At 41.8% G+C, this 27994-nt stretch overlaps 2 protein-coding genes across 2 annotated transcripts in view; one reads left to right on the top strand and one right to left on the bottom strand.

The window, feature by feature from the left end:
• The window catches only part of cnot4b (CCR4-NOT transcription complex, subunit 4b), a 31352-nt gene extending 28719 nt beyond the window's left edge, over window positions 1-2633 (bottom strand). Inside the window, exon 1 of the mRNA XM_085768999.1 lies at window positions 2344-2633. The gene's annotated coding sequence lies outside the window, so the exon portion shown is untranslated. The remainder of the gene's footprint in view (window positions 1-2343) is intronic.
• Window positions 2634-4781: 2148 nt separating this feature from the next.
• On the top strand, window positions 4782-27213 carry mkrn1 (makorin, ring finger protein, 1). The gene is made up of 8 exons (XM_085769884.1): window positions 4782-4868; window positions 5746-5877; window positions 16817-17004; window positions 18432-18655; window positions 21266-21480; window positions 21919-22029; window positions 22869-23013; window positions 25247-27213. The coding sequence occupies exons 1-8, from the start codon at window positions 4795-4797 to the stop codon at window positions 25457-25459; spliced, it is 1302 nt and encodes a 433-aa protein (XP_085626010.1). The 5' UTR covers window positions 4782-4794; the 3' UTR covers window positions 25460-27213.
• Window positions 27214-27994: the final 781 nt, after the last annotated feature.

Genomic DNA, 27994 nt, shown 5'->3' with positions numbered 1-27994 from the left:
AGAGACAAACATTACTAATGCAGTGAGTCCTCTGTTTATTTAAGCATTATCAAACAGGTCAAGAGCAGGAAGTTACTTCTCAAAGGTGTGCAAAAGTTACAGCAGTAACACGACCGAGGTTCCATCCCACTACACTGGTGCTGAGGCCCTTCAGCCAGCAGCAACAATGAACCAAACAAAAGCACCATAAAGCTGCTCCAGAGTGTGATTTCAGAGAGCGTGCCAGAATGAGCGCGGCAATGTATAACACATCACACATCACACACACACACACACACACACACCTGAACCACAGAGGTGTTGGTGGTATTTACAACTACACCCTGTGTGTGCACCCTGTCAAACTAAACACACACAGAACACAAGAGGGTTGACTAACCTGCTCTTCACCAACAAAATCAACTAGTCATTACAGATGACTTCTGGTCTGGTCTCTTGAGCTGTGTCTGCTGGGCATGTAGTGTGTGTGTGTGTGTGTGTGTGTGTGTACTGCAGCATGTTAATCAGATGATTGGTGGTGATTACAGCCTCATACATCCAAAACAATGAGTTCAATGAGGTTAAAAAACCCCCAAATAGCTGAGATCATTCCCTAGGAGAGACATTTTACATTCATTACTGCATCGATTTGATCCATTGTTAGATATCAACACTCTTAAACGTAGGTATTCAATTCAACCTCAATGTCAACAGGTGAGTTCATGACAAGCTGAGTGGTGGAGAGTCCCGAGGTGGAGGTGGAGGTGGTGTTGTCTTTGGCAATCTAACACTCTTTCTTCAGAAGGGCAAGGCCCAGTCCAATATCTTTAACAACAAAGTTGTGTGATTAGTGCCAACATGAGTGAAAAACTTTGCCTGCAGGCACGGTTGCACTGTGACAGATGGTGTTAAAGGCAGGAACAGTTATGTCAAAGTCAAAAAAAGAGTTCCCTGCACCCTGCCTGTCTGTGTCAGCGAGCAGGTTTTAACCACCGCAGGGCCAGGACCAGATTTCTCCCCCACTACAAAAAAAAGCAACAGCAGGCTGACATCACATAAATTGACAAAATGACGAAGAGGAATTAAAAATCGCTACCAACAGCTCCATTAAAACTGTACATTATGAGCACAGGGACAAATTGAGCAGTGTAAAAGCCCACATCAGCAATCCTGTCATGCCACTGTGTCTCTCTTTTTGAGGGAGAATGAGAAAAAGTGTCATGTGTCAACACTGAGCTGTGCCACGGGGAGAAATGTATTGGCACCACAACAAAACACTGCTGACAACCATTAGGACTTAACTTACTTATTCAGTTACACAATGGTTCGCAGTGGTGTTGGCTTCAGGTGATCAGGCCAAAAGATGCACCTTTGACTTGAACCGTATACACAACAATGAAGAAACTCTCTTCTTTTTTTTATCTCTGTTGCTTGTTTATTGTGTTTTTCCTTGTTTCTTTCCCCCTTTTTCTGCTTCTTTCCCTCTTCCCTCTTCCTATTCATTGGCTTGTTTTGGTTATTCCTATATTAAAAGGGGGGTTATTTTCCTCTCTTGCGCAGTTATTTGCCTGTAATGTTTGTTTTATCATTGTGCATATGAATAAAATAAATAAATATATTAATCTTATTTTCATAGATAGCTATAAGCCAATAACAAGACAGGGCTGGGTGAACTTTATTAGGCTAATCATCATATACGACTGACCTAAAACCTACTGGATGACAGCGTATGCAAAGTTTAGCGTCTTATTTAGTGCCCTATTAGCTTATGTAATAGAGAAATAACGCCCTTGTTTTACAGTTAATCAGTTATGAAACTAGAGTCAGCGTTGGTGAGGGGGCTTTGCTGTCATTCACGTGCCAGCTGAGCTGTCACCTCAGCTGGGCGCCGCCGGTGCTCCTGACGGGGCTAGGCTAATAAGCTAACCGGCTAAAGTGACCAGCTGCTGCCAGACAGGAATGCCGCGAACTCTTGTGCGACGTCCGTTTAGGGTGGACGGACCTCTTCTATCTACTCCTGTCCTACTCCTTATTGTTGCATGAAATACAGCGCTTACCGTGACGTTAAATACCGAGGCAAAGTGCATAATAAAATACAAGCACTTGCTCGCATACTAACGTGGTGTTTAATACATTTGCATTCCCTGTAAAAAGTCTGACAGGGAGAGGAGTTTACACGGCCTGCCCTCCCTCCCTCCGCCCGGCGCAGCCCGACCTAACTGAAAATCCTCGGCTATCCTCGCCAAGCAGCCCACCGTCACCTGACAGCGGAGCTACGCCGCTCTTGTCTTCCACTGACAGCGATATTACAGCGGGTAGACTACTTTGTGGCGTTGTTTTAATGGAGATAGTCGGGATACTCACCCTGCCTGAGTGAGTGAGATTCCTCTCCAGGATGTTGAGGGAGAAGAAGTCCGCCGTAAAGGGACAGGAACTCCCCCCCGACAGAAGCTTCTGCCGTCTGGGGACACTTTGTAGCATATGTCCCCAGAAAACAACCGAGCTGCTCTCTGTGCACGTAAAGGTGCTGGCTACCAACTTACTACACTAACCACCATCTTACAGTGAGAGGAGGAGAGAGAGAGAGAGAGAGGGGAGAGGGGGAGCAGGGGCAACTACACAACTCAGTGAGTCGGCGCAAATCGGCGCAAATCGTGTTGATGTTGTGCGCATTGAATGCTGGGTATTGTAGTATCTGAGGAGGAGGAGGAAAGCATAGCTCCACTTTTATTTTTTTTATGTTTTAGTGGCGGCGGCATCAACATTTGAAGAACAAAAAAATGACATGAGAATCAATAAGTAATGAAATAAGAAAATAAATAATAATGTTAAGATGAATAAAAATAAATAGGGCTAATGAAAAGTATTTATCTATGTATTTATTAACCTACTCCCTTGACCTACTTTATTTTCTTTTCTCTTTTTTTTAAAATTGTGTTAGGAATAAAGTATTTTTCAATGATTTTAAAATGTGTTACTATTTTACATCAAGGTTTAACACTTTATGGTTTGCCTGGTTGTGTTAGAGTGTCATCTGCAAAGTTTATATAACCTCAATATTCAGGATTTAGGGACCCAGCATTAAGATAAACCTCTCCATAGAACTGACAATAACAAGCATGATTTCATTGTTAAGCCATGATAGCTATACATGTTATACAGCCTCACTCAATTTCATTATTTCATACCGTGTAGTGTAGAGAGTCATTACAAACAGTAGATGGAGATATTCACTGAAAAAAGTTTTAGACACAGCACATAAACTCAAAACAAACCCTAATGAGAAAAAAATTACACATTTGTTGTCAGAAATTAAAATTATCTTCCTCACCATTAAGTTAATCATTCATTATTTCAAACTGGTTGACAAGTCAGAATGAAAGGGGTGATATCTTGAGTTTGTGTGATTGTCTTCAAATTATTTCATATTTCCTTTGTCAAATCCTGCAGAGTCATTGTTGTATTAGTTTGTTCAGACAGAACTTACTTCTGAGTATTGTGATTATCACATCTTCTGGTGTTGTAAGTTGATAGTCTATTAGACTGACCTCTTCCAGTCATGTGGCCTACACTGGTTCAAAGTATATTCTAAAATTGTACATTGCCACCAGAGGGCACAGCTCTTCCCTTCTTCTAGCCTACACTTCTTTTTCTTTAGCAACAATGTCAGCAACATGAAAGTGTTTTTTTTTTTTTTTAATTCACCCCCTTGATTAAAGACCCACTCCCGTGAAAATCGTGTTTTTTGAGCTTTTCACATGTTCCTGTGGCATTTTTCTTGTGTTAGAGCACTTATCAGCAGAGAAGGAAGTGCAAAATTGCATTTCAGAGTTTTTCTGCCTTCAAACTGCTGTGAACCAATGGCAGACTCAAACTGGCAGTTTCAGGAAGACTGGAGTTGAGGGTGTCACAGCTCCAGGGGAGGGCACTAGTGCTACAAGCTCCCGCCCCGCTCTGCATCTGGCTCAGAGGTGAAAGCCTTCACAGCTCGGTGTAGCTGTCAAGGTATAATAGGTATAGCTCACCTGGTAGAGCAGCTTGCACTGTGAGCAAGGACTATGCACCAGTCTGGGATGGAATCCCAGTGTGGAGTTTTACGTTAAACGCGCTGAATCTGTAATTGTACAATGTCCAGCTGTCAGCAAGCGGGGGGTGGGGTGCGAGGAGGTGGCTGGGCGGGTGCAGAGCAGTGCAGTCTCCGCCCACCCCCCAGAGGTGCATTGCTAATGTGCATGGCTAATGAGCTGGTTTTAAAATGGCCGAAAAGGGTCGCGGGAGTGGGACTTTAATAAAATCAACATGAAAGAATATAGGCTAACCTAATTCAGCATTTCTTTGCAAAATCTGCTTTTTTTATTATCTATTCATGTGCTTTTCTTCTTATGGTCTCTGAGAAATCTGAATAAGAAAACCATTAGATTTTTTTGTTTGTTTGTTGTTTTTATCGTTTCTATTATTTTGATTTCCAAATTCGTGTCAAAGACATGACTTGGAAAAAAAAAATATACCGTCAAGAATTAATTTGCTTTGACTGAATGAGATGTCATCACAGTCGTCATATTATCTGATGTTTCACATACGGTTACGTAACAAAACCTTAACGACACCAGTTTATACGGCCGTTTCCCATAAATGAATAACAGGTGAGCATATGGCTGTTTCGCCCTATGGTTTCGCCCCACAGATGATGATGATGATGACACTACGCGTCGGGTCTTCGGCAAACTCCGGCCTCAATCGTTGAAATACGAAAGGAGCCGAGCTGGGACGGAGCTGTCCGGAACATCCGGCTGTAGCTTCTCAACATAAACAGCTATGGCGGAGGCAGCAGCAGCGTCTACGGCGGCTTCGGGAGTAATAGGAGGCTGGACCAAACACGTAACCTGCAGGTAAAGAAAGGACAAGCGACTGTGAGACGATTTGACAGGAGATTGAGGTCTGCCCGTCACTGTTTCGATACCAGGTTTGCCAACGAGTGACAACAGCGGCGTCTTCTGAGGCTCGACTCAGCTGTTGGGGCTAGCTTAGCTCAACACTAGACTGCTGTTGGTGGTGGTGTTGTGTTTTCTGTGTTATGGTTACATATGGGGCTGCGTGGAGGTTAACCGTCGGCTTACTACTGGCTACGTTTGGGATAATTGACACACGGCTATAGCATTAACGCCAGACAACAACATTAGCCCTCGTGAAACAACTGTCACACAACACAATGATAAAAAAAATTAAAAATATTTTATGTAAATGTTAATTAGCACTTATAGTTTTTTTGTTTGTTTTTACTTTCAAACTAACATTAACCAACACTACAACTGTCGAGTTTCGATTTCGTAACAGTCGTAGCACCTGCTAATAATGTCTACATCAGCCTACACTGACTGACGTTATGGGACGCATTGTTTGTTTGGACCGTGCTAAGATTAGCCTGACTGCCTTACCAGTGTGAAAGTGAAACATTGGCCGTGCTTTGTCCCATCGTGTTGCTCAGTCCCTCAAACGATGAAAGTTTAGTCTAGCACACTTGTAGATCACTTGTTTTTACATATTTATACTCTACTTCCTTTTATTTATTTATTTATTTATATATCTCTTAAATTAAATTATTATTTGTATATTTCGTTTGTCTTTTAAAAATGATTAGGGAGAGATGCACCTCAATTTTGTTGTGCTTCATTGCTGAATGACAATAAATTGATTGATTGGTTGATTGATTGACATGTGGGTAGGAAAAATAGCAACTCAATTCTTATATTGTTTTTATATTTTCAGGTATTTCACGCATGGAGTTTGCAAAGAAGGAGAAAACTGTCGATATTCCCATGATCTGACCAACAGCAAACCGGCGGCCATGATTTGCAAGTTCTTTCAGAGGGGAAACTGTGTGTTTGGGGACCGTTGCAGGTAAAGACACTAAATTCTTATATTAAAAAAATGTATATACAAAAAAAAAAAGGGGGGGGGGGGGGTTGGATGTCTGTCTTCGGCTGGCATGTTCAAAGTCAGCTGCCACCGTCTGAAAGAGTCTCCCAGTTGTCAGATGAGCTGCATAATAATTTCCTTTCTAAAACTGGCCTCGGTCTTAGCCAAGTGACAGCGCAGCAGCTTCGCTGACCGGGCTTCTCAGAAGGGTTGCAGTATGTTCCTCAAGTAGATCTGACACCTGAGACTGCTGCTTTCTAATGTCAACATGTTTGTTGGTCTGTGTGTGTGTGTGTGTGTGTGTGTGTGTGTGTGTGTGTGTGTGTGTGTGGCAGCACCGTGTAGGTCCAAAGAGCTAGAATCACTCATCTGTGGCATTACAGTGCTGCTCTGCTGGATGAAATCATGTACTATGAAATATCAGGAGTATTTGTGGTGTTAGTGTGTGTGTGATTGATATCACTGCTAGCACACACACACTACTACCCTCTGGCTTTCTCACCATAAGCTTAGATGGAGAATAGTTGCAGTACAGAAACGACAGTTTGACTGATCATAGCCTCTTGACCCTCAGCATAGCTACATGTTTTAGTATTTTATATTTTTGCATAGTATTTGTCTCTATTTGTTTCCACTTTAACAATATAATCCCTCTGGAATAGATTGAAGTCACGATGCGCTAAGATCAGGGTGGCACATTGTGGCTTTTTATGGGTGTGTTAAATGCAATTAGGAAACTAGAAGGCTGATTTCCCTCTGTCACTTTCAATAGACATTTAAAAAATATCATCCAAAACACTAAATGATACATCCAATAATAAAGTTCTCATAGGACATTACATTCAGTGTATCAGTCTTATCAACGGTGAAAAATTGTCCAAAGTACATGCTGTTTCTAAATGAGTCCTCATGCCCTATGTGTCATCCAATCTGAAGATGAACTCCTGCACCATTATTTCAACCACTTTTCTAAGCGCAACATATTCAGATGAATTTTTATTATCTCTATTTCCATATATCTGTTTCTGTAAGCATCATGTGTTAGTTAATGTGAGTTATCAAGAGTTAAAACGGCATTACCAAAGAGAAATGGGCCGACCCCAACGTTCAAAGAATGTAGAGCACTGCGGCACGCTTTGAATCCGGTGATGGGTGTATATTTGTAGTAAATGAGCTCCAACATGCAGTGGTGTGGGCCTTTTGAGAAACTAATTAGGCTCCTAGTGTGTTGTTAAAGCGCGAGTGTACCCAGACAGCAGCAGCCTGCTTGTACAGACACTGTCTGCTCCCATGTCTGGCTTCAGGAGCATCCCCATAGTTACCAAGGCACTTGTAGGACCACCCCATCAGCACCAGGGGATGCGTTGGTTAGTTACTCGCATATTTGATGTTTTTTTTGTTTTTTTTTATATATATCTTGAATAGTTGGTCTGTTGAGCCTTTTGGTTGAAGTGTAAACGGCACAAAGCTGCTGTTGTTGTTGTGTTGATAAGTCACATTCCTCCATTATAGTGATAGAGCCCAGCCAAGGAAGGTGTCCTCATTATTTCGGTGACCCCCACGGGGGCTGTGCACCCTGTATTAGTGAGTCCATAGAAAAGCTCTCGCCGTGGGGGTTTATTATGGTTGAATTCCCTGGGCTCTATCTATTGTGACGGGCTCTGTCTCGCCTTCTCACTCTGCCTCTGTGTCGCTCTCCCTCTCTCCCTCTCCCTCTCTCCTGCAGCCCCCAGGGCCAGACAGAGTGCACTGCAGCCTGCATGGCAATTGCATAACGTTCTCTGTTTCCCTCCTGTTCTCTTTCTGAGAGCCCCCCCCTCCTCCCCTCCCTCCTCCCCGTGCTGTTGCTGGGTTCCCCAGGTTCACTCCACTGCAGCACCCTCCTCTCTCATTTATTTATGCGTAACTCCAGCGCTCCCTCCTCCTCCTCCCCCTCCCCTCCCTGCTTTTTCCAGCGCTCCTCCAGCGGCTTCCTGGGAACAGACTGGTTAACAACACTGTGATGGTGCTCAACCATTGTGCAGGAAGGAAGCCGGAGGAGCGACGGGGCCAGGTCTTCCTTTTGTGCGTCTATGTGCGCAGACTGACTGTCATGGTCTGTCAGTCATCTTGTATTTTAGGATAATTCCATTCAACCCCACCTCCATTCATATGCATTCATATGAACGCAGACACAATCCTATCGGTCTCTTCTAAACACTTGTGATGCCCCCCTCCATCAATCATCTGTTTTTTCAAATTTGTTCCAATCTTTCAAGAACACTGATAAATAATATTAAAAAAAATAGTTTTTGCAGAATTTTCTACAATAATTAAGTTCATAAAAAATAAATTCAATTTCTTGCAAAGAATATTACATTTTCAAGATTTAATTTCATCCTCTGTTGTACATTTCATGCGTCTTTGTAGATATTTTGACCTTTTATTTCCTGAGAAGTTTTTACCTGTAAGAAATTTAGATGTGAGGGCTAAAGGGATAGTTCAACATTTTGGCAAATTGGCCCATTGCCATAATCCCTATAGTTTTAGGAGTAGGTTCATTACCTTTAATTGTCGATGCAAGCTATTTTTAGAATGGCGGAGCAGAGCCACGAGCTGCTCAGAGCTACGCTACGGAGGCTAATGGGATTTCTTGGTTTCCCTCATCAAACTCATCAAATACACAATCCAACAACTCCAAAATGCTCTGGTGGACAAGTTGTGACCTGCACATTCACCACGCTATGAGATAATAACAGAACGTTACGAGATGGAGTTGTTTTCGAGGTTTCGTCTCGTAACGTTCCGTATCTCATAGCGCTGTTCTAAATAGCTTGCACCGACAATTAAAGGTAACGAACCTACTCCTAAAAACTATAGGGAATGGGCCAATTTGCCAAAATGTTGAACTATCCCTTTAAACTCATAACTAACCACATGGACGTGTTGCATGTCAGCAGTCTGTGTGGAAATCAATAAAGAATAAAAATCTGTTAGCTAGTTAATTTACATTTCTCTCTCTTTCTTTTTCTGTTCTCTCTCTCTCTGCATCTGGTCCCTGCTGGGTGTCACCGCATGTTTTCAATTCCTGTAGCCATAGTTTCAAATTAAAAGCCCCGTTGAGTGTGTTTTGACATTTCAGACGAGGCAATAGTTTTGTGGAAAAACTGGAGAGTGTAAGCAGTGGTGGCGAATCTGCAGCCTCGACAGCACAATGATCCAAAACGAGCCTTGACCTGCACCACACCACTACACCTTCAGTCTCCTGAAGAAGAGCCACAGAGTCCAGAAGTCATATTTCAGAGTGACAGTTTGTTTGTGGAGCAGACAGAGGAGCAGAGATCCTGCACCATCTAGACCCAGTCTGGACTCTTAATCCCTCCCATCCCCCAGGCCTCACCTCCTGTCATTGTTAATGCTGCATTACTCCAAACAAAAACACATTCATATGCAGCATGGCAGCTAACTAATGTGGTTACTAATCAACTTCTTTAACAAACTACCATCTAACATCAGTCGTCTAAACGGCATGTCAGCTGGTAAACATCATGCCTGCCTGTGACGCTTGGAGATATGTCAGATTTTTTGACACTTGAAGTGTGTGTGAGTGTGTGAGTTGAGTGAGAGCTGTAAGTGTGTTTTTGTCATTTGTTTAATTGTTGCTTCCCCCTGAATGTGCTGTGTATGAAAATGAAAAGCGATCATTTACGTGTTTATATATCTTTGTATTCTGCTGGATATTTACATCTGCTGCTTTGGTATAATGGTCAAATATAAACTTCAGCGTATGTTTGTCTATTTGCATTCTTAGAAATCCAACATGTGTGAATGAGATAATTAACACATGTTCTATTAAAAATAAAAGACATCCAAAGAAAGGAACTTGAAAGTTCAGGGCGAGGTCGCACTCTCCAACACGTCGAACACAAAGCTAACCGTAGCTTACTTCCTGTTTCGGAGTAGAGAATATACAGTATTATGTTAACACCATGGATGTATAGCATATAGCAGGCCTGGGTATTGCCACTAATCCCCAAAATCAATTTAGCTCCCATTTGCAAAGTCCCGATTCAATTCAACATTGATTCCGTTAGAGATATTTCACTCACAGCACAGTTCACTTACAACGAGAGATTCAGTTGTATCGCTAACCTGGTGCATTATTAAAAATATAAATGTTAACATCACAAATGGACTACGAAACAGTTGTATCAGTGCAATTTCTATTCCAACAAGAGTCGACCAATAGCTCAGATCTCAAGAAATTATGTGTAAAGGTATATCAGAACTGTTGACACACTATGAGCTAGTAGATCCTGGTCTTTCCAAAGTCAAGGCTCAAATCCAAAGGTGACTGGGCCTTTACCATCAGAGGCCAGACTAGTCCTCATGGTCTCAGGTTGTTGTTGGGTTGTCCTATTGCCTTTGTTGCTGTATTGTTTGGGCGGTCGATCTCTTGTGGTTTTATGGCACTTGTCTCTTACAGTATATGTTGCTTTTGTCAAGCACTTTGTAAACTTGTGTTTTTAAAGGTGCTATATGAATAAAGTTATATGTGATGCTAACGTACCCTAGTGCACCAGCTGAGCCTGCAGTGTTTGTTTGTACGGTGATAGAGAGAAACCAAGTCTTTGCTGGCTTCATAGGTGACATCATGCAGTGTTTGCATTTCTTTGGAGTAATGTTACATTACAGGTTTTGCAAGTCCCCTCATATATTATGATATAAGCAGCATTTTTCAAACAGGAAACTCTTAACAGTGGATAAAGTGAAGTATGCTGAGAGCAACAACATGAGCCCTTTACTTGTTTTATTATATGTCTCCACCGGGCATCAGTCGGCATTATCAGTCAGTCGGCATTATGGTTTCAGGTCTTCCTTCTTTTTTTGAACAACAATGTTTCGGTTACATCTTCAGGGAACTTCTTCAGTCATTAATTTGGACTAAAGCGTGGTTCACAACCTTTTTTGGCTCGTGACCCTATTTTGACATCACAAATTTCTGGCGACCCCGTCAATCAAGATTTGCCAGCTCAGATATTTTTATATGCTGCATTTTATTTGAACTCGATTTAAATTCGAGAAAGTGAAAGTATAGAATACAATTGTTTAGGATTGTGTGTGGTGTTTTAAATCATAATTTTTAAAAGAATAATGTTTTAAAAATATTTTTATCAGTATTTTTTTTTTATCAATTACTAGACATTTCAGGCGACCTCATTTGAATTCCAGGCGACCACACATGGGGTCCCGACTTATGACCCCAAGGTTGAAAAACACTGGACTAAAGGATGAACTGATATTTATGTTTTTTGTTGGTCAAAGTGTCCTCACAGACACAATACTGGCCTTAGGATGCTTCACCTTTCATTTTTACACTCTGGTATATAAGAACATCAGACTGTATGTTTCCCATTTACAGGTGCATCTCAATAAATTAGAATACAACTGTCATCACTCTTCCCCATGATAGTGGAGCTACTGAACCAGGCTCAGGAAACCTTTACAGGTTTTTTCGGAGTGAAGCTACAGTGCGACATCATTCGGTTACAATATACTAGTGAACTTTTTCAATATTCTAATTGTTTGAAATACAGATTTTTTTTCAGTAAAAGTTGGCCATTGTCATTACAATTAAAAGACATTATGACACGAAATATTTCCGTCAGTGTGTGATGAATCTATTTGAATTGAATGACTGAAGTAAATTAACTTTTCCATGATATTCTCATTTAGATGCACCTGCTTCTGTGTTAGATCCAAAAGTTTCCCTACATTTTTACCACCACCTGTATCTTATAGGAGTATTTTGATTGTACACTCCCTGAACACTTATACCATGATAAAGGGCTTCAACACTGCCATCTAATCGTAGCCTGATTGGTCCCCCAGAAGTAGTTTTTTAGGACCTTCCAGCCAACCTCTTTGGAAATCACATGTGTTGTACAGTCGCCCCAGAAGGCCACATATAAGATAAGAAAACAAACAAAAGACAAAGCGTGAGAGAGACAGGGACACACCGTCTCATTTTCAATAACACAGACACTGACTTCTTGATAACCATGAAGTCAGAGCCTGGACCTGCACACAGCATGAAATATGTGTGTGTGTATTAGATCATTGATGTCCTAAGGTTACAAAAGAAATGGTCTGAGAGGTTTTAACACAGTCTGAAAAAACACTTTACATCAACGGGAAACATAAAAACTGTTGATCCCCAAATAAAACCTTTCGACTGGGTAAGATCCTCCCACCATGGCTCCATTCAAAAAATAGTACACAGACTTTTTTCATCATCTGTTCATCACATTTCACCATATCCAGACTGTGGTCAGGTGGTGATACTGTATCTGTCTGTCAGGTTGTGAAACTTCATCTGGAAGCCTCAGCAACAGCCAAAGCCTGGAGAGCAACCTGCACTTAAAAACAGCCCGGCACGGGAAATGCCAGTTTACATTCCAGTTACATGCTTATTATTTACAGGAGGAGGAGGAGGGGAGGGGGGGAACCAAAATACTCTCCTCACAATCACTGGAGTCAACGGGTGAAATCAGTGTCCTGGGTCCAGCTCTGATAAAGTGGTGCCAACAGAGTTGTGTCTGTACAAACCAAACTTACTGAAGGTCAAACTCAATGAAGTATCTCAGAGGCGTCTTTGTCCTGGACGAGTCTCGTCTCAGTACTGTACAAGTCCTTGATGACTGACAAACATTGCACAGGCACATTGTGTCTCACTCTGAGGACAGTTTTTTTTTACAGAACACAGGGTCCACGGCAAAATAAAAACCGCCATACCTTCAGAATGATGATTTAAAAAAAATCTTTTTTATATTAAAGAGAGCCAGAGGAGTTTGCTTTTGGTTATTAAAGAGTCTCATATTAATGTGGATGAATCTACATTACCCACACTTGTTAATGGGTTCATTTTCGATAAATATATCGTTTTGTCTTTAGTTATTTTGATATTATTATTTAGTGGTTGACACGCCCAGCGTTTCCGAGTTTCGGTTTCCCGGACGCTGCCCAGCGGGTCATGGGAATAACGCAGCTGGATCGCTAGTTGATATCATGGTTGGAACTACGACGGTATCTGATCGTCTTCAAAGCTCCGACTTTAGTTTTTGATTATGAAAAACATTCTTGGCAAATGCTTTCGCTTTTCGTCCGTCTTGTGCCGGTCCAAGAATTTCACCGTGCGTGCGGAGGCTCATGGGAAATGTAGTGTGAAATAGTGCTGGGTTGAAAAGATCGATCCACCGATTTTAAATCGATTCTCATCTTAAGTCCTACAGATCGATTCGCACGTCCAAAGATCGATTTTTTTAGGCTATTTATTTTTTTTAATATAGCGTCCGACCGGACGTGAGCTGTGGGTGCCGCCATGAGCCCCGCCCCCCCAGCCTCACAGGCGGCCAGTCTCACACTTCACTATCTTTAGTTGTTCACGTTCACAGCTGTTTGTGGGCCAAATGACCATGACAAAATTAAAATACTATTGTATTAAACAGCAACAGCTTTTGGGTGAATTCTTCATGTCATATTTTTAATAATGCACCAGGTTACTGTCCCAATAGCAATTGCTGCAGGTGCCCTGGATCTGTTCTGTAATTCTGCCCTACAGCATGTTTGTAAAATTCTAGTCTACCAACATTCTGGGATTGGTCCTTGCCATTTTCCCCTACTTCATTAATTGAATACTATTATTAATATGTTGCATAAGTATAGGTATTATGTTACATAACTAGAAAATGAGAAGGTAACAGCTCAAAAAACAGTTTTAATGACACTAACCCAAATTGATATTGGATCGAATCGAATCGGATCGAAAGAATCGGATCGAATCGAAAAAAATCGATTCTGAATCTTAAGAATCGGAATCGAATCGATTCTTGAAATTTGAATCGATACCCAGCCCTAGTGTGAAAACACTTTGCTTTCCGAAACTCCTCATAGTCCCTTTAAAACAACATAAAACAGGGTTTCCACTACCAGTTACCATTACTTTGCCCCCCTTTCTACTACACAGTTACAGCGCTACTATTTCATTTTTCATTTCTTTATTTATTGAATTGGGACAGTACACTTGATCTGGTCTCTTTAGATGTGGAAACTGTTGTTTTTTTTTGTATTGTCTATGTGCTGTCTACTGTCTATTTGTGTATCACTCTTGTATAGTAGTTTGTGGTCTGCGTTTCTTGTCTGTTTGTTATATGTTACATGTTGGGACTGCAGATGGAAATTAGCTGTGAGCTAAATCTGGTGCAACCATCTTCTCACTTTCTGTAAATGATTAATGTCATTGCACAATGTCCCTTAAATAAACTAATAATAATAATCAACAATGACGCATTAAGCATCAGTGTAAATGTGCCGGACTCGGCTGGACTCGGTTTAGGAGTTCTTCATAGTTCCTCCTCATCGTGGGGTCGTCATATCACGGCGGCTACGGCTGCGTTGTCTTGCTCTCTTTTTTCGATCCTCTCGTCAGCTCCAAACTCACTCCTCAACATCGGGGGTGGAGGGGGCACCACCACTTAAAAACATCCTAGCGGAAACAGTGGAACAGTTGAGAGAAGCTGAACGTTCAGTAACATAAAGTCATGTTTGAGTTTTAAACCCACGTTTGAAGCAACTGTCAGCTTCTCTCTGTAGCCGGAGCAGCAGGAGAGCAGAGAGCATCCTTCCTCTCCACTGACTCTGTGTTTGGTGTCGACGTCTGTCCGTCTGTGGTTTTTACTAGGAGGGATTGATAACACTTGATGGAAAGTTTTTTTATTGCTCTTAACGTGCCGTGTCACAGCTGGAGAACGGTCACGCCGTACCCATCATCATTCCGCTCTGGCTTGTTTGCATTTCTTTATCACAGTCTTGGGAGGTGTCAGGCTCAGGATACAACACACAGTGTCTGTGAACAATCAGGTGATTCCCTTTTTTAGGGGTGTGAGTTTATTTCTCATACAGAGCTGAAACACTTGACTGAAGGGAAATCGTTTTAGTTTCAATTTTCCTTTTGAACATGAAGTTGTATCTGTGTGGATGCAGCTGGTCAGACTGAGTCAGTGATGGTGTAATGATCACTGAGTCATGGAGTTACACCTCTCTGGTCAACATGCTGACTGCTGGAGTTTCCTTGTCAAGTGTTGCTCTCTCAAAATGAATCAGATGGTTTCACTGCCTGTCATCTTTGTATTGTACATTAGCAGTGCAGCAGCTTGGGTATGTAAGTTAACATGTAAATGGATGTGTTGGTCTGGTCTCTATGTTCTTACTGACTAAGCTTCAAAACCACTACAATGACTTGGATGAATTATACCACAGGGCTAACAGCTGTCATTGAAGAGGCAGGGCCACGGAGAGATGAGAGAAAACCACATAGAACCAGATTTTGTCCAAGGATCTGCATCATGGATCTAATTGTTTGCTTCAAAGGAAGAATAATAACACCAAAACTTTTCCTAATAATTCAATATAGCAACATGCAAGACTCCAGACTAACTTTTTTTTTTGCAGCACACACCATAAATCCACTGCAAAGCAAATATTCACTTTTTTTCTTCATGATCCATTCCTCACACCTGTAATGACAGATGTCAGATTCTTTGAGTCATCCTTTCCACGTTTCACCAGTGTTAAAAATAACAACAACAAACCCCCCAGCAAATTTACTGGTTGCTCATGTGCAAGTAGATGAACATTTTATTTGCACTGCAGGGCTCCAGACTGCCCCTAAACGGAGGCATTTTGGCTAAAAAATAAAATTTCCATATACTTGTGCATATGCAACCAGTAAATTTGCTGGGGTTTTGGGGTTTTTTGGGTTTGTTTGGTGAAACATGGAAGGGATGACTCAAAGAATCGTGTTTTCCTTGGGTCGCCTGAAATGTCTATTAATTAGAAGAAAAAAAATACTGACAACATTTTTTTTTATAACTAATTATTATTCTTTTTAAAATTATGATTAAAAACACCACACACAACAACTGTATTCTATACTTTAACTTTCTTGAATATAAATCAAGTTCAAATAAAATGCAGCATATAAAAATATCTGAGCTGGTGCATCTGGATTGACGGCCGTGATCGCCAGAAATTTGTGATTAAGAGCCAAAAAAGGTTGGAAACCACTGTTGTAACCTGTCATTACAGGTGTCAGGCCAATGTGTGTGAGGATCATGAATAAAAATGAAAATGTGAACAAGTCAATTTATGGTCTGCCACCCTAAATTTTCTACACTAAACCAGTGTGATAATAACTGATTTTCATGAACAATTATGTGCTGAAACTTTTGTATTTATTTTTATTAAATTGGGCAAATCATGAACATGTTATTGACGTACCCTGGATGGCAGTAGCTCGTTTCATACCTCTTTGTAGGTGTAAGTGTCAGTACCGAGGTTGTACGATCCTCATGTTTGGTGTCTTTAAAATGTTTTTGGATGTCATCTCATCTCATCACCTCAAGGCTTAGTCATAACAGCTTATTTTTACCATCTTCCCGAACGTCAAGTCATCAATTCAACATTACTTATAGAAGCCCTAAGCTTTGGACTGAATTAAACTTATCACTGAGGTCCATCTCCTCCCATTGCATTTTTAAAAAGAATCTGAAGGAATTTCTACTTTCCACAGGAACCTAATCTCCCCTATCTTTCTCTTAAATATATTTCCTCTGTCATTGTTCTGCTCTTGTTACATGTTGTTTTTGTTGTTTTTGCTGTTATTTGCTTCAAGTCCTACCTTGATTCCTGCTGCTATTGATCTTTTGTCTTTTGTTTAGCTCGTGTATGTTGTCTGCTTGTCTCTTGTTTTGTATTATTGACAGGGGTGGAACCTTGTACAAGTCGTCTAGGACTTTGTCCTTGCACAGCGTTATACGCTGTGCTAAATAAATGAACCTGAACCTGAACCTGAACCTCTGCTTTTTGTTTTTGCCCCGCTCAGGTTTGAACACTGTAAACCGGCAAATAACGAGGAGCTGCCAACAACCCAGGTGCTGCCGCTGGCCTCCGCCTCGCTGGGCGGCCCGTCGGACCCAGAGCCCAGCCCGGGGCCAACACCACCGGCCCCCGGGGCGCAAGACTGGGTCAACGCCGCTGAGTTTGTCCCAGGACAGCCATACTGTGGACGAGGTGAGCCACCAGGGGCCATCACTGATATCGACAACACCTGTGCACAAATCTCTGCTTGTCTATATGTTGTGAGGTTTTTAGTTCCACTACAGAGGCTGTGAGCTCTCTGGTTTCTGTATTTTTTTATTCTCTCTTTGAAGCTGAGATGAAAACAAATCACTGTCCACTGAGGTTCTGATGTTCCTCAGCCAGGTTTAGACAGTTTGTCACATAATATACTGGAGAGTCATCAGGGCATAGAGATATTATTGTTCCACAATATCAAATATTGTGATATTTCCCACCACATGCAGATTGTCATAGTGTCATTTAATCTTCTGTAGTTTTGTACATGCTGATGGGTCCACCCCTCATTTCCCTGCTTTGCTAAACTGAACCTAGACATATAATAAAACACTGAACCGCTGTATAGTGGCAACATCATTAATATCTGAAACATAAAATACAATAACATATGGGTTTAGGATGGATTTGAGCTTAGGTAACTTTCTTTGTTGAAATTCCATCGACCTCTTGTATTTTTTGGCTATTTTCTTTTTAAGCTTGAATGGAGCCACTCATTTAAAAACTTCAGTGGAAAACAAGCAAGACCATCAAAAGGACTCAATTTGTCTTCCAGGATTGGTTTGTTTCTTCTAATAAGCAAACAAATAAACGAGGGTTGGAAATGACACTGTGACGACTAGGGGTGGAACAGTTTTGAACCAAACCGAAAAACCCTGTAGGTTCAAAGGAGTTAGGTTTAGAAACTCATTCTGTCTTCCTGAACCTCGGTCCACCCTCCCCCTCTCACACACATTAGCCTTCCACCTGCAATGACAGATTCCAGATTCCTCAAGTCGTCTCTTCACGTGTCACCAGTGTAAAAAAAATTGTGGTTGCACAATTGTGACTTGATGAAAAATGTTCTTGCACTGTCTGAAATTTTTGGAGCAAAATGCCACCATTTAGGGCCGGTCTGGAGCCCTGAAACAGTTCCTTTAGTAGTTTTTTGAAAACTGAGGTTTGAACTGAACCGTGGGTTAGCTGAACTGTTAAACCCCTAGTAATGATACCTAACTTCTACTGTGGATTGTACGGAAGAGGATTAGGGCCGCTGTGGGAAAAAAAAGTGAGTTCTGACTTTTTTACCCCTAAAAATTCTGACTAAAATCTCCTAGACAGCTCCTTTTTTTTCTCAAAAAAAAAAAAAATCTCAGAATTAATGATTAAAGTCAGAATTCTGAGATAAAAGTCAGAACTCACTTTTTTTTCCACAGCGGCCCTAACCCTCTTCCTAAGGATTGGGTTCATCCACAGTCTGGAAAATGCAGTTCAAGTTTAAAAGTGGATTAAAATGCATTTTGAGGCCTGTCTGTCTGTACAGTAAACAAAACTAACTGTCTGTCTGTGTCTCCGTCCCGGTGGGTTTGTCCCCCGTCTCCCAGCTGAGCAAGCGAAGCCGGAGAGCTCCGCCCCCCTCATCGAGGAGCTCGACAGCGAGGCGCCGCCCGAGAACAAACAGCTGAGGAAGCAGCTCTGTCCGTACGCCGCCGTCGGAGAGTGCCGCTACGGAATCAACTGTGCCTATCTCCACGGCGACGTGTGTGATATGTGTGGCCTTCAGGTGCTCCACCCCACTGACAACAGCCAGCGCTCCGACCACACCAAGGTAATGCAGCGGCCACATCCACTTTAACCACTCGCAGCCTCACTGTCGCTGAGGTACCTGTGGTGCCCACACACACACACACACACACACACACACACACACACACACACACACACACCTACCTTCATACCTGCTACGTACTTTAGTTTCAGTGTTTACATTCCTCTAACTCTTGGGATCTTGGGATCTACATTTCCTACTGTAGCCACTGCTCCATTTAGTTATCTAAGTCAGTGGTTCTCAAAGTGGGCTCCCTGAGAGCGTTCAAGGGGGGGTCCCCAACTTTTTCTCAAAATTCCTTTCTAGAATTTTAAAACTTTTTTTCTAGACATTTTTCCAGTTTTTCCAAAAATGTACGCCGTTGGCCTTGATTTGAACATAGATTTACTTAAGCCCTATTTCCCACGGGATTAGTAGGGGACGTCTGGTAATTTGTAAATTACCCCCCCACGTCTGTGTTTCTTGCGGTGCATTCGCACGGGATAAGTGAAGTCTGTATTTTTACTCAAATTTACTGACATCAAGGCTCCGATATGACGTCAAAGCTGTGCACATCGTAACATCCGCTGCTGTCACATCCATGTGAGAAGCAAATGTAAATAAAATGTCAAAGCAGCAACGTAACTTGTGCAGTTGTTGTCGCAATAACGGGCCGTCATGACATTTGTATTAAGCCTGTTGAAAGCCGCCGTCATCCATCTCAATATCCTCCAGCACCGATACAAGCTCGTGTTTGCACCTAAAATGCCTTCGAAAATGGCGCTCATAATTTCCACCGCAGCCTCCATGTTTCAACCCGTACAGTATGGTTTCAACCGGGGATGAAGTAGAAATGGCGCGCAATAAAAACAACAAAAACAAAAAATGCCCCTCAATTACTGAGATGCAGATTCGCACGGGACTAGTTTTACCACAGAACGTCGGTCTTTGGTGAAATATAGTAGGTAATTTGCGGGGGAATTTTTACTTTACAAATTACTGACATGGCGCATTCGCACAGGATTAAGATCACAGACGTCCTCCGTAATTATTACAAATTACCAGAGGTCCCCAGGTAAAACTAATCCCGTGCGAATAGGGCTTAAGAAAGTCATGTGATCCAGTCTCAGAACAAATATCTGTGTATTTCTGGTGTTTGTTTCAAATTTCTGTCCAATGGGGGTCTGTGGTCTAATTTGTGTCAATGTAGGGGTCCTTGGTGTAAAACCTGATCTAAGTTATCTGGTCAGATTTGTTGTCGCGGTAACCCTTTGTTGGAGACGGCAGCGACAGAGGACTCCTCGCTCTGTAGGAGTTGTTTGAACTCCACACACACACACACAGTCATACAGCGGTGTCACAGAGTGCAGCTGCTGCTCTCACACACATCTGGCTGAGATCAGACACTGGCCTCCCAAACAACAATCCGCCACCGTGTGCACTTCTCTCTACTAATGAGAAAGACAGACGAGAGATAAAAGAAGTCAGTGACTAACTGTTGAATGTGTGTCTTGTGTATTTTACCAAACCAACATCAGAGTTCAGTCTTAACTGTAGAAAACGGGAACAAAGATGCAGCATTTGTCTGAGTTTATTTTAATCCTGATACAGATCTTCAGCATCTCCAGCTTTCACATGTTACCTAGGTTTAATAACTCTTCAGTTCCTCTATTTTGCATTAACAAATAGAACAAATATAGTATGTTAGACAGAGTTGTTTTTGAGGCAAATGCAGAGACTGCTTGCCAAAAAACTGCCCCCGACGGCAACGCGCATCAGCAATTTTGCATGAATTTACCTTGAAAACAACTCTGTCTCATAGCGTTCCGTTATTATCTCATAGTGTGGTGAATGTGCAGCTCACAACTTGTCCACCAGAGCGTTGTGGAGTTGTTGGATTGTGTATTTGATGAGTTTGATGAGGGAAACCAAGAAATCCCATTAGCCTACGCTACGTAGCTCTGAGCAGCTCGCGGCTCTGCTCCGCCGTTCTAAAAACAGCTTGCACCGACAATTAAAGGTAACGAACCTACTCCTAAAACTATCTAGTTTCCGAACGTCATCTATGGTCAAAACCGGAAGCCAGTTTTGCATTTCCGGTGGAATTGTACGTTTACGTTTCCATGGTTTTCAGTCGTTGTCATAGTTGCGATAAACGCATGGGTCTATTAACGCTGGCTTTTAACATGGATGTCAATTTGTGTGATGATCCATGTGTTTTACAGATTTCCATTGGAAAAAAAAAAAAATCCATTCATTTACTGCGACTAACGAAACCATGGAAACGTAAAGGTATAATTCCACCGGAAGAGCAAAACCGGCTTACAATTTTGACGTTAGGAAAAAGGTGGATAGGGATGAAGGCAATGGGTCAATTTGCCAAAATGTTGAACTATCCCTTTAACATGACTGATTGATTTGCAATAAAACATGAGGCTGGTTCAAGTTTTTTTTTTTCTTACCAAACAAGCACCACAACTGTGACCAATTGAAATAAAAGAGAGCCAGTGTTTTTTAATGGAGGCCTTCTGCCATCTGAACACAGTCTGGTCTGTGAGATGTTTCACTGACGCATCTGAGGTCTTCAGCTGAAGCTCAGCATGTGTTGACCGTGTCGTTCTCCTCTCCCAGGCGTGCATCGAGGCCCACGAGAAGGACATGGAGATCTCGTTCGCCATCCAACGCAGCAAGGACATGATGTGCGGCGTGTGTATGGAGGTGGTGTTCGAGAAGGCCAACCCAAGCGAGCGCCGCTTCGGCATCCTCTCCAACTGCAGCCACTGCTACTGTCTAAAGTGCATCCGCAAGTGGAGGAGCGCCAAGCAGTTCGAGAGCAAAATCATCAAGTGAGTCGCTTTTATTTGTGAAGGTTTGGATTTGGGGGGTTTTGAGACAGTATAGTGTCTTTGTTTGTGATGTCATCTGTAGCTCTTGGAGATTTTGGCAGGAAATTGTGTTGACAAAATTATTTCTGAACATCAACAGTTCCAAAATCTCATTGGACCTTATTTATTTGCTCTCACATGGTTAGTTACGAGAGTTTTGTCTGATTAAAACCATATGGGCTCATTGTAAAACAGCAATGTACCATAAATAGGTGGAATTTGGTCGTCAGGGTGAGTTCTTATTGAAATGGTTAGATCAGGATGTCACAATAGCACGGTCCTCAGGACTATACAACTAGTCATTTACTAATCTTTAACAGTATTTGTATCTTCTGACCACAGTGTTCCTGGTCTTATGTTTCCGATTATGACCGTTACTTTTGGTTTTATTTTTTGCAGATCTTGCCCAGAATGTCGAATCACATCCAACTTTGTCATCCCAAGCGAATACTGGGTGGAGGACAAAGAAGACAAACAAAAACTCATCCAGAAATACAAGGACGGCATGGGGTACATAGACTATTTCCTACACTCTACATACGTGAAACAATAACCAATTGTCCATTTAGTTCTTCTGTGGGAACCACCAAATCAAAGAGACAGGAACACAGTCCTTAAACCTTAGACTTCCACTGGTGCTAGCATTTGTTTATTTTATTTTTTTGCCTTATTTTAAAGGTTTGTTACCTTTAATTGTCGGTGCAAGCTATAGAATGGCTGAGCAGAGCCGCGAGCTGCTCAGAGCTACACTATAAAGGCTACAGAGGCTCATGGAATTTCTTGGTTTCCCTCATCAAACTCATCAAATACACAATCCAACAACTCCAAGTTGTGACCTGCACATTCACCACGCTATGAGATAATAACAGAACGTTACAAGACGGAGTTGTTTTCGAGGTAAACCAAGAAATCCCATTAGCCTCCGTAGCGTAGCTCTGATCAGCTCGCGGCTCTGCTCTGCCGTTGTAAAAATAGCTTGCACCGACAAATAAAGTTAACAAACCTACTCCTAAAATTATATGAATTATGGAAATGGGCCAATTTGCCAAAATGTTGAACTATCCCTTTAAGTCAACAATCCAGTGTCAAGAATTAAAAATCGCTTATTTCCCCCTGCAGGATGGAGCAGAGAGATTTTCAGTAGAAAGCTGTTGTGGGTGGATGTGATCAGAATCAGCACAGGAGCAGGATGGAGAATCTGATGGAGAGGGGAAACTGCAGGGAGTGGAGGGGGAAAGAAACAGATTAGTGTTGCTCCATGCCTCTGGTTTGGTTTTGTGTTCTATCTTGACACAATCTAACCCGGTGTGTGCATCCTCTGGTTTTCCTCCTTTTTTTGTGCTCTCCAGGAGTAAACCGTGTCGATATTTCGACGAGGGTCGTGGAACTTGCCCTTTCGGTTCAAATTGCTTCTACAAGCACGCCTTCCCCGATGGACGGCTGGAGGAGGCTCAACCCCAGAGAAGACAGACGGGATCCAACAGCAGAAACAGGGTTAGTCTCGCTCCCAAAGTTCTTACTGTTTGTTACTCTCCCAAGAGTGTGACTGTGACAGCTGACAGTTTCACAGGTACAAAGGAGCACCTCCTCATCTCTAGCCCCCTCTGCTGGAGGTGGACAGTAGAACATGTATTAATGGTCAGGATGGGAACAGTCCAATCAGTCTTACCCACTGTATTTATATAGTAGGTTTGTTATAAGTTGAATTAGTATTAGAAACACCTCATAATACAGTGTATTACTGCCCAGTACAGACTCATCACAAGCTGCAGCCTCCACAGTGACATCAACAGTCAAAATATACAAAGGTTTTATTGTTACAGGTTGTATAGAATCATATTAGTAAAATAAAAAAAACAAAATCCAGTCAAAATTGGACTTTCAAATGACATTTACAATCACTCACATTCATAATTGTGAAGTAAAAAATATGCTGCAAGTTCTCCAACTGTTAATGTTCACGTTTTATTTCATGAATCAAAATGACTGCTGAAAATGAAACAGTGAGTATTGCATACACATGTTTTAAACATTTTAATTTTATTTTACTGTTTTATTAACTCCAGTATTTGTCCTGTCTGACTGTCCTGCACATCTAACCACATTTCCAGTGATGTTCAAGTCCATAGATTGTGTTTCAATAAGTAGTTAATCAAATCAATTAATTACAGCTTAATTTATAGCGCTTTTCATACATAATAAGTAAAGTGCTTTACATGTAAAAAATAAAACAAAAACAGTCCCTCCCACATACACACACTTTCTCAAGCGTGCACACACACACAGCAGCCCACCCGCTCTTTGTTCAACAAACATCAGCAGGTTGTAGAGATACGGCTCTAATTGAATGTTGAATTCAGTGAGAAATATTGAACGGCCTCGTGATGCAGATGAAACCACGAAGTCTCCCCTCAGTAAGTCCTTCATTAAAGCCTCTGTGAATTCTACACAGTTCATTTCCATCATAAACTTCCAGCTGTTTTGATGACAGGTTCCTCTTTATATCTGAATGGAGGGGGGGGGGATTAAATGTTGGCTTCAATATTATGAGATACTTCAGTTTGTTGCTGTGCCCACTGACCAGTGTCTGCAGCTCCTTCTTATACTGACTTGTAAGCCTCTGGCAATCACCTCAAAATCAAAGTAGTTGAAGTACAAAAGACAACAAAGGTTTCAAAGATTCTCTTTCAGGCATTTCGATACAGCACCTCTCACAGGGTCCGGTTGCTTTTCTACTGTTTTGCTAACCCTCCTCCCGGCCATGTGCATTTGTTTACAACAAGGCCAGCGAGGAATCAATCAATAGAGCAGTACATAACGTTATATACCCATAGAAAAATGTAAAAAGAATGGACGTAGCACCCGTGACGTCACCCATTGGTTTTGGGGAGTCGTTTTTGTGACTCAAATATGGCGGCCTGAACAGCGCCATGTTGGATTGGCCGGCCGAGAACCCGCCCACTGGCCTCGAAGCAGCTGTCCACGGACCGCTCCGGACCTGTCACTCAACGTTTCCGCGCCCTAATTGGCCAGAATTTTAACCTAATAACAGTGAAACGGTAGAGTTAAAAAAAAATCACCCCCCTCAGAGTGTGTGCGGGGGTAGAAACTATCGATTGAGACCAAAGAACGTGCTGACACCAGGCTTTTAACATGTTTATTGAGGATGTAAAGTCGGTGATTTTAACATGGCGGTCTATGGAGAATGCTCCCTTCTGACACCAGCCCCCAGAGGAAGCTGAGGGGATTGCAGTTTTTTGAACGCGGAAGTGAGCTTCACTTCTCAGACCGACAACTGCCCCCTTGTATATAACATATACAATGTTACGTTGTGTATGTTTGTGTAGTCTTATCTATCATAAACAAGAGATTACGGGGTGCGTTTGTGTAGCGGTGCACAGAGACGAGAGCTGAGACACCGGGTCGGAGACTCTGATCTTACAAGGTTGGTTTTCAGCCCAGAGACGCTAGGTGGAAGGCAGAGAGCCTCCATGCTCCTTGTAACAAGTTACATATCATTTATTAAACCATCACAATTACTCCAAAGTTGTTTAATGAAGGTAAAAATGTAGCATAGTTAAGCTAAAACTCATTCTTTAATTTGTTAGAATACTAGTGTTCAAGACGAAGACGTTTCCACCACATAACGTAGAGATGGAGGGTCAAGATGATCAGAAATTAACCTGTTTAGTCTGACTTGTGTGTCTGTCCTCTTCCGTCCCGTCAGAACTCGCGGCGAACACCGCTGTGGGACATCTACGACGAGAGGGAAAGCACCGACTCCTTCGACAACGACGACGAGGAGATGGTGACGTTCGAGCTGAGCGAGATGCTCCTCATGCTGCTCGCCGCCGGAACCGACGACGAGGTGACAGATTCAGAGGATGAATGGGACTTGTTTCACGAGGAGCTGGATGATTTCTATGAAATTTACCTATAGCAGCCCCACCCACTAACCTCCCCTCCCCCCGCCCCCCCCTCTCTACCTACAACCCCATGTATACTAGACACTAGAATGGACTGTCTTGTGTGAGTGATGGACAGTAGCTTTTCCCACCCCCTGTATTGTGGCAGTGCCTTTAAGCAGGCCATTAATAAATGAACTTATAAAAGATAAAAGGAAAAAAAAAATCCAACAAGTCAGTGCGCTCGTGCTAAACATTTTCTAGACATCTATCCTTGTGAGTCTTATCTTGTGCGGTTCATGTTGAAAATAATAAAATTACAAAATGAACTCAATATAAGATTTAACAAAAATTATAACTTTCTTCAAATATTGCTAATAAAAAATGTAAAGTTCATTTGTGGGTGTGGGTTTGACTTGTTTATCATCTACCCAGGTGTTTGTACATAATAACTGAGACTCTTGAGGATGCACTCAAACTTATTCAGCACCATTTACTGTAATAGTGATGGGCATGTTTTAAGATTTTACATACGGTTTCTGAAGGCTGGAACTTTTTTCTCTTCCTTTATTAAAGTTGCTGATAGCCAATATGTTTGTGCTGATGTTTAATAAATTCACCATAATCACCTCCATGTTGTACAGAAAAGTATTTACCTTCTTACGAGACATTCAAAAAAAAATCACAAAGCAGCACTTACATCGAAAGGCCAAATGTAAAAAATACAAAACAACCTGTAGGGTTTGTGGCTGTGTTAAAAGCAGGGTGATCGCTAAGTCCTGATCCACCACGGCCCATCTTTGTTGTTCAGACACTTCAGTCACAGAGCGGCTCGTAGTAGAATTAGATACTGGAAGAAGGCTGGGAATAATGAAGGCACCAGATGGCTGGCAATGAAGGAAGATAGAGGACAAATTTGGACCAATCAGATTTTGAGCTTGTGAAATGAAGTTTATCAATGTTTAAAAAAAATAATAATAATAATCATGTTACAGAAAGGCACAAAAACATTAGTTCTGATTTGTGTAACCTCTCTGTTGACGTAACTTTTGCACAACTACAGCTCTTTTTCTACGCATTAATATAATCATTTGTACGCATTCATTTCACAGGTCGATATCACAGCAATACTACTACTGAATGAAAAATGGTAGTCACCTTTGTAACACTGTATTTCCCAGATTCAGTAACAAATTCTATACGAGCTGCTCAGTGGCCGAAGTGTGTGTGATGTTTGGACGTGGTGCGACGGGGCTGGGTGATAATTTTTTTTTCCAGATCCATTTGTAGCTCTGTGAGTCCTACTTAGAGAAAAAAAAATCCCCTCAACCTCCCTCCCCCTATCCCCTCCTCCTCCTCCCCCCTATACATCAGCTCCATCAGTCAAGTAGACGACAAAAAAACAAAAAAAAATGTAGAGCGTCATTGTGAATCAACAGCATCCACAGACGAACCGAGTCCCTCCCTCAGAACCACTGGACGCTCTCGCGATTTAAAACGATCATCAGCGGACTTTCCCAGCGCAGAGAATCAAAGCAGCTTTGAGAGACTTGTTTTCCATTTCCCCCACGACACCGGTGTGAAGTGTAGATTCACTGTCCTGTTTAGCTTGATGCAGTTTTAAGCTTTTTTTGCTGCTAAAAAAAAGATGCTCATCTACTGACTTCCTACTAGCTGGTCTCAACCTGTTGAACTCCTATGGAATGGATATGTTAATACTGAAATGTGTGTTTTCTATGTTCCACAGCCATCCATCTAAACATGAAATTAAAGTTTATTATCAACCTCTGTTCTGTGTCCACTCGAAGTCTGTGTGTGTCTTTTATCAAGATGAAATACATCCAAGCTCCCTTTGAAGTACTAATGAAGTCAGTGCCGATGATTTTTTTTTTTTATAGTTTTGTTATTAACAAACGATCAAAAGAATGTGTAGACATGAATCATGAAGCTATGGCAACTTAACATCTTATGTTTTCATATTTTTGTCAGTTATATTAATTATTGATTGATGAATTTCCTGAGCTCTGTAAAGAACTAATCAACAGGCGTCTGCACCAGAGACCCAGGCTGACAGAGCTCTGACTGCTCTGTGCTCTTTTTAATGACGCTTTATTTAAACAGATCAACACAACACAGTATCAGATGATGTAATTTGAAGCTAAAGGGCCTGTTTTTCCTCTACTCTTCAGATGATCTGTCTTCCAGATGTCCAAACACATCTGGCCCCTGTTATCACTCAAATGCAATGCTGAAGACAGTTATATATATCGAGCACTGCATCAATAGATTATCCAAGGCAATGCCTATTGATTCAATCCTTCTGGGATCATTATGGAACCTACGCTCAGAGATAGCGATCAAGGTGAACATCATGCATGAGGCGGGGAGCCTCACAGCTCCAGGACCCTATAGTGTAAAGATAACTCCCACCCAGTTTTTATTTTATTTTATACAGTAAAACAATAATTAAATTGAAACTTTGTTTCAACTGGTAGCAGCAAAGTCTGTTAGCTCTGAGTTTTTACTCAACCTTTACTTTATTTTTGTTGTGTTTTTGTCGCATTTTGTCA

This window comes from Trachurus japonicus, chromosome 23 (assembly GCF_045865225.1).
Source record: "Trachurus japonicus isolate A0001 chromosome 23, Traja_1.0".
Lineage (NCBI taxonomy): Eukaryota > Metazoa > Chordata > Actinopteri > Carangiformes > Carangidae > Trachurus > Trachurus japonicus.
This window is presented reverse-complemented; position numbering and strand designations above follow the sequence as displayed.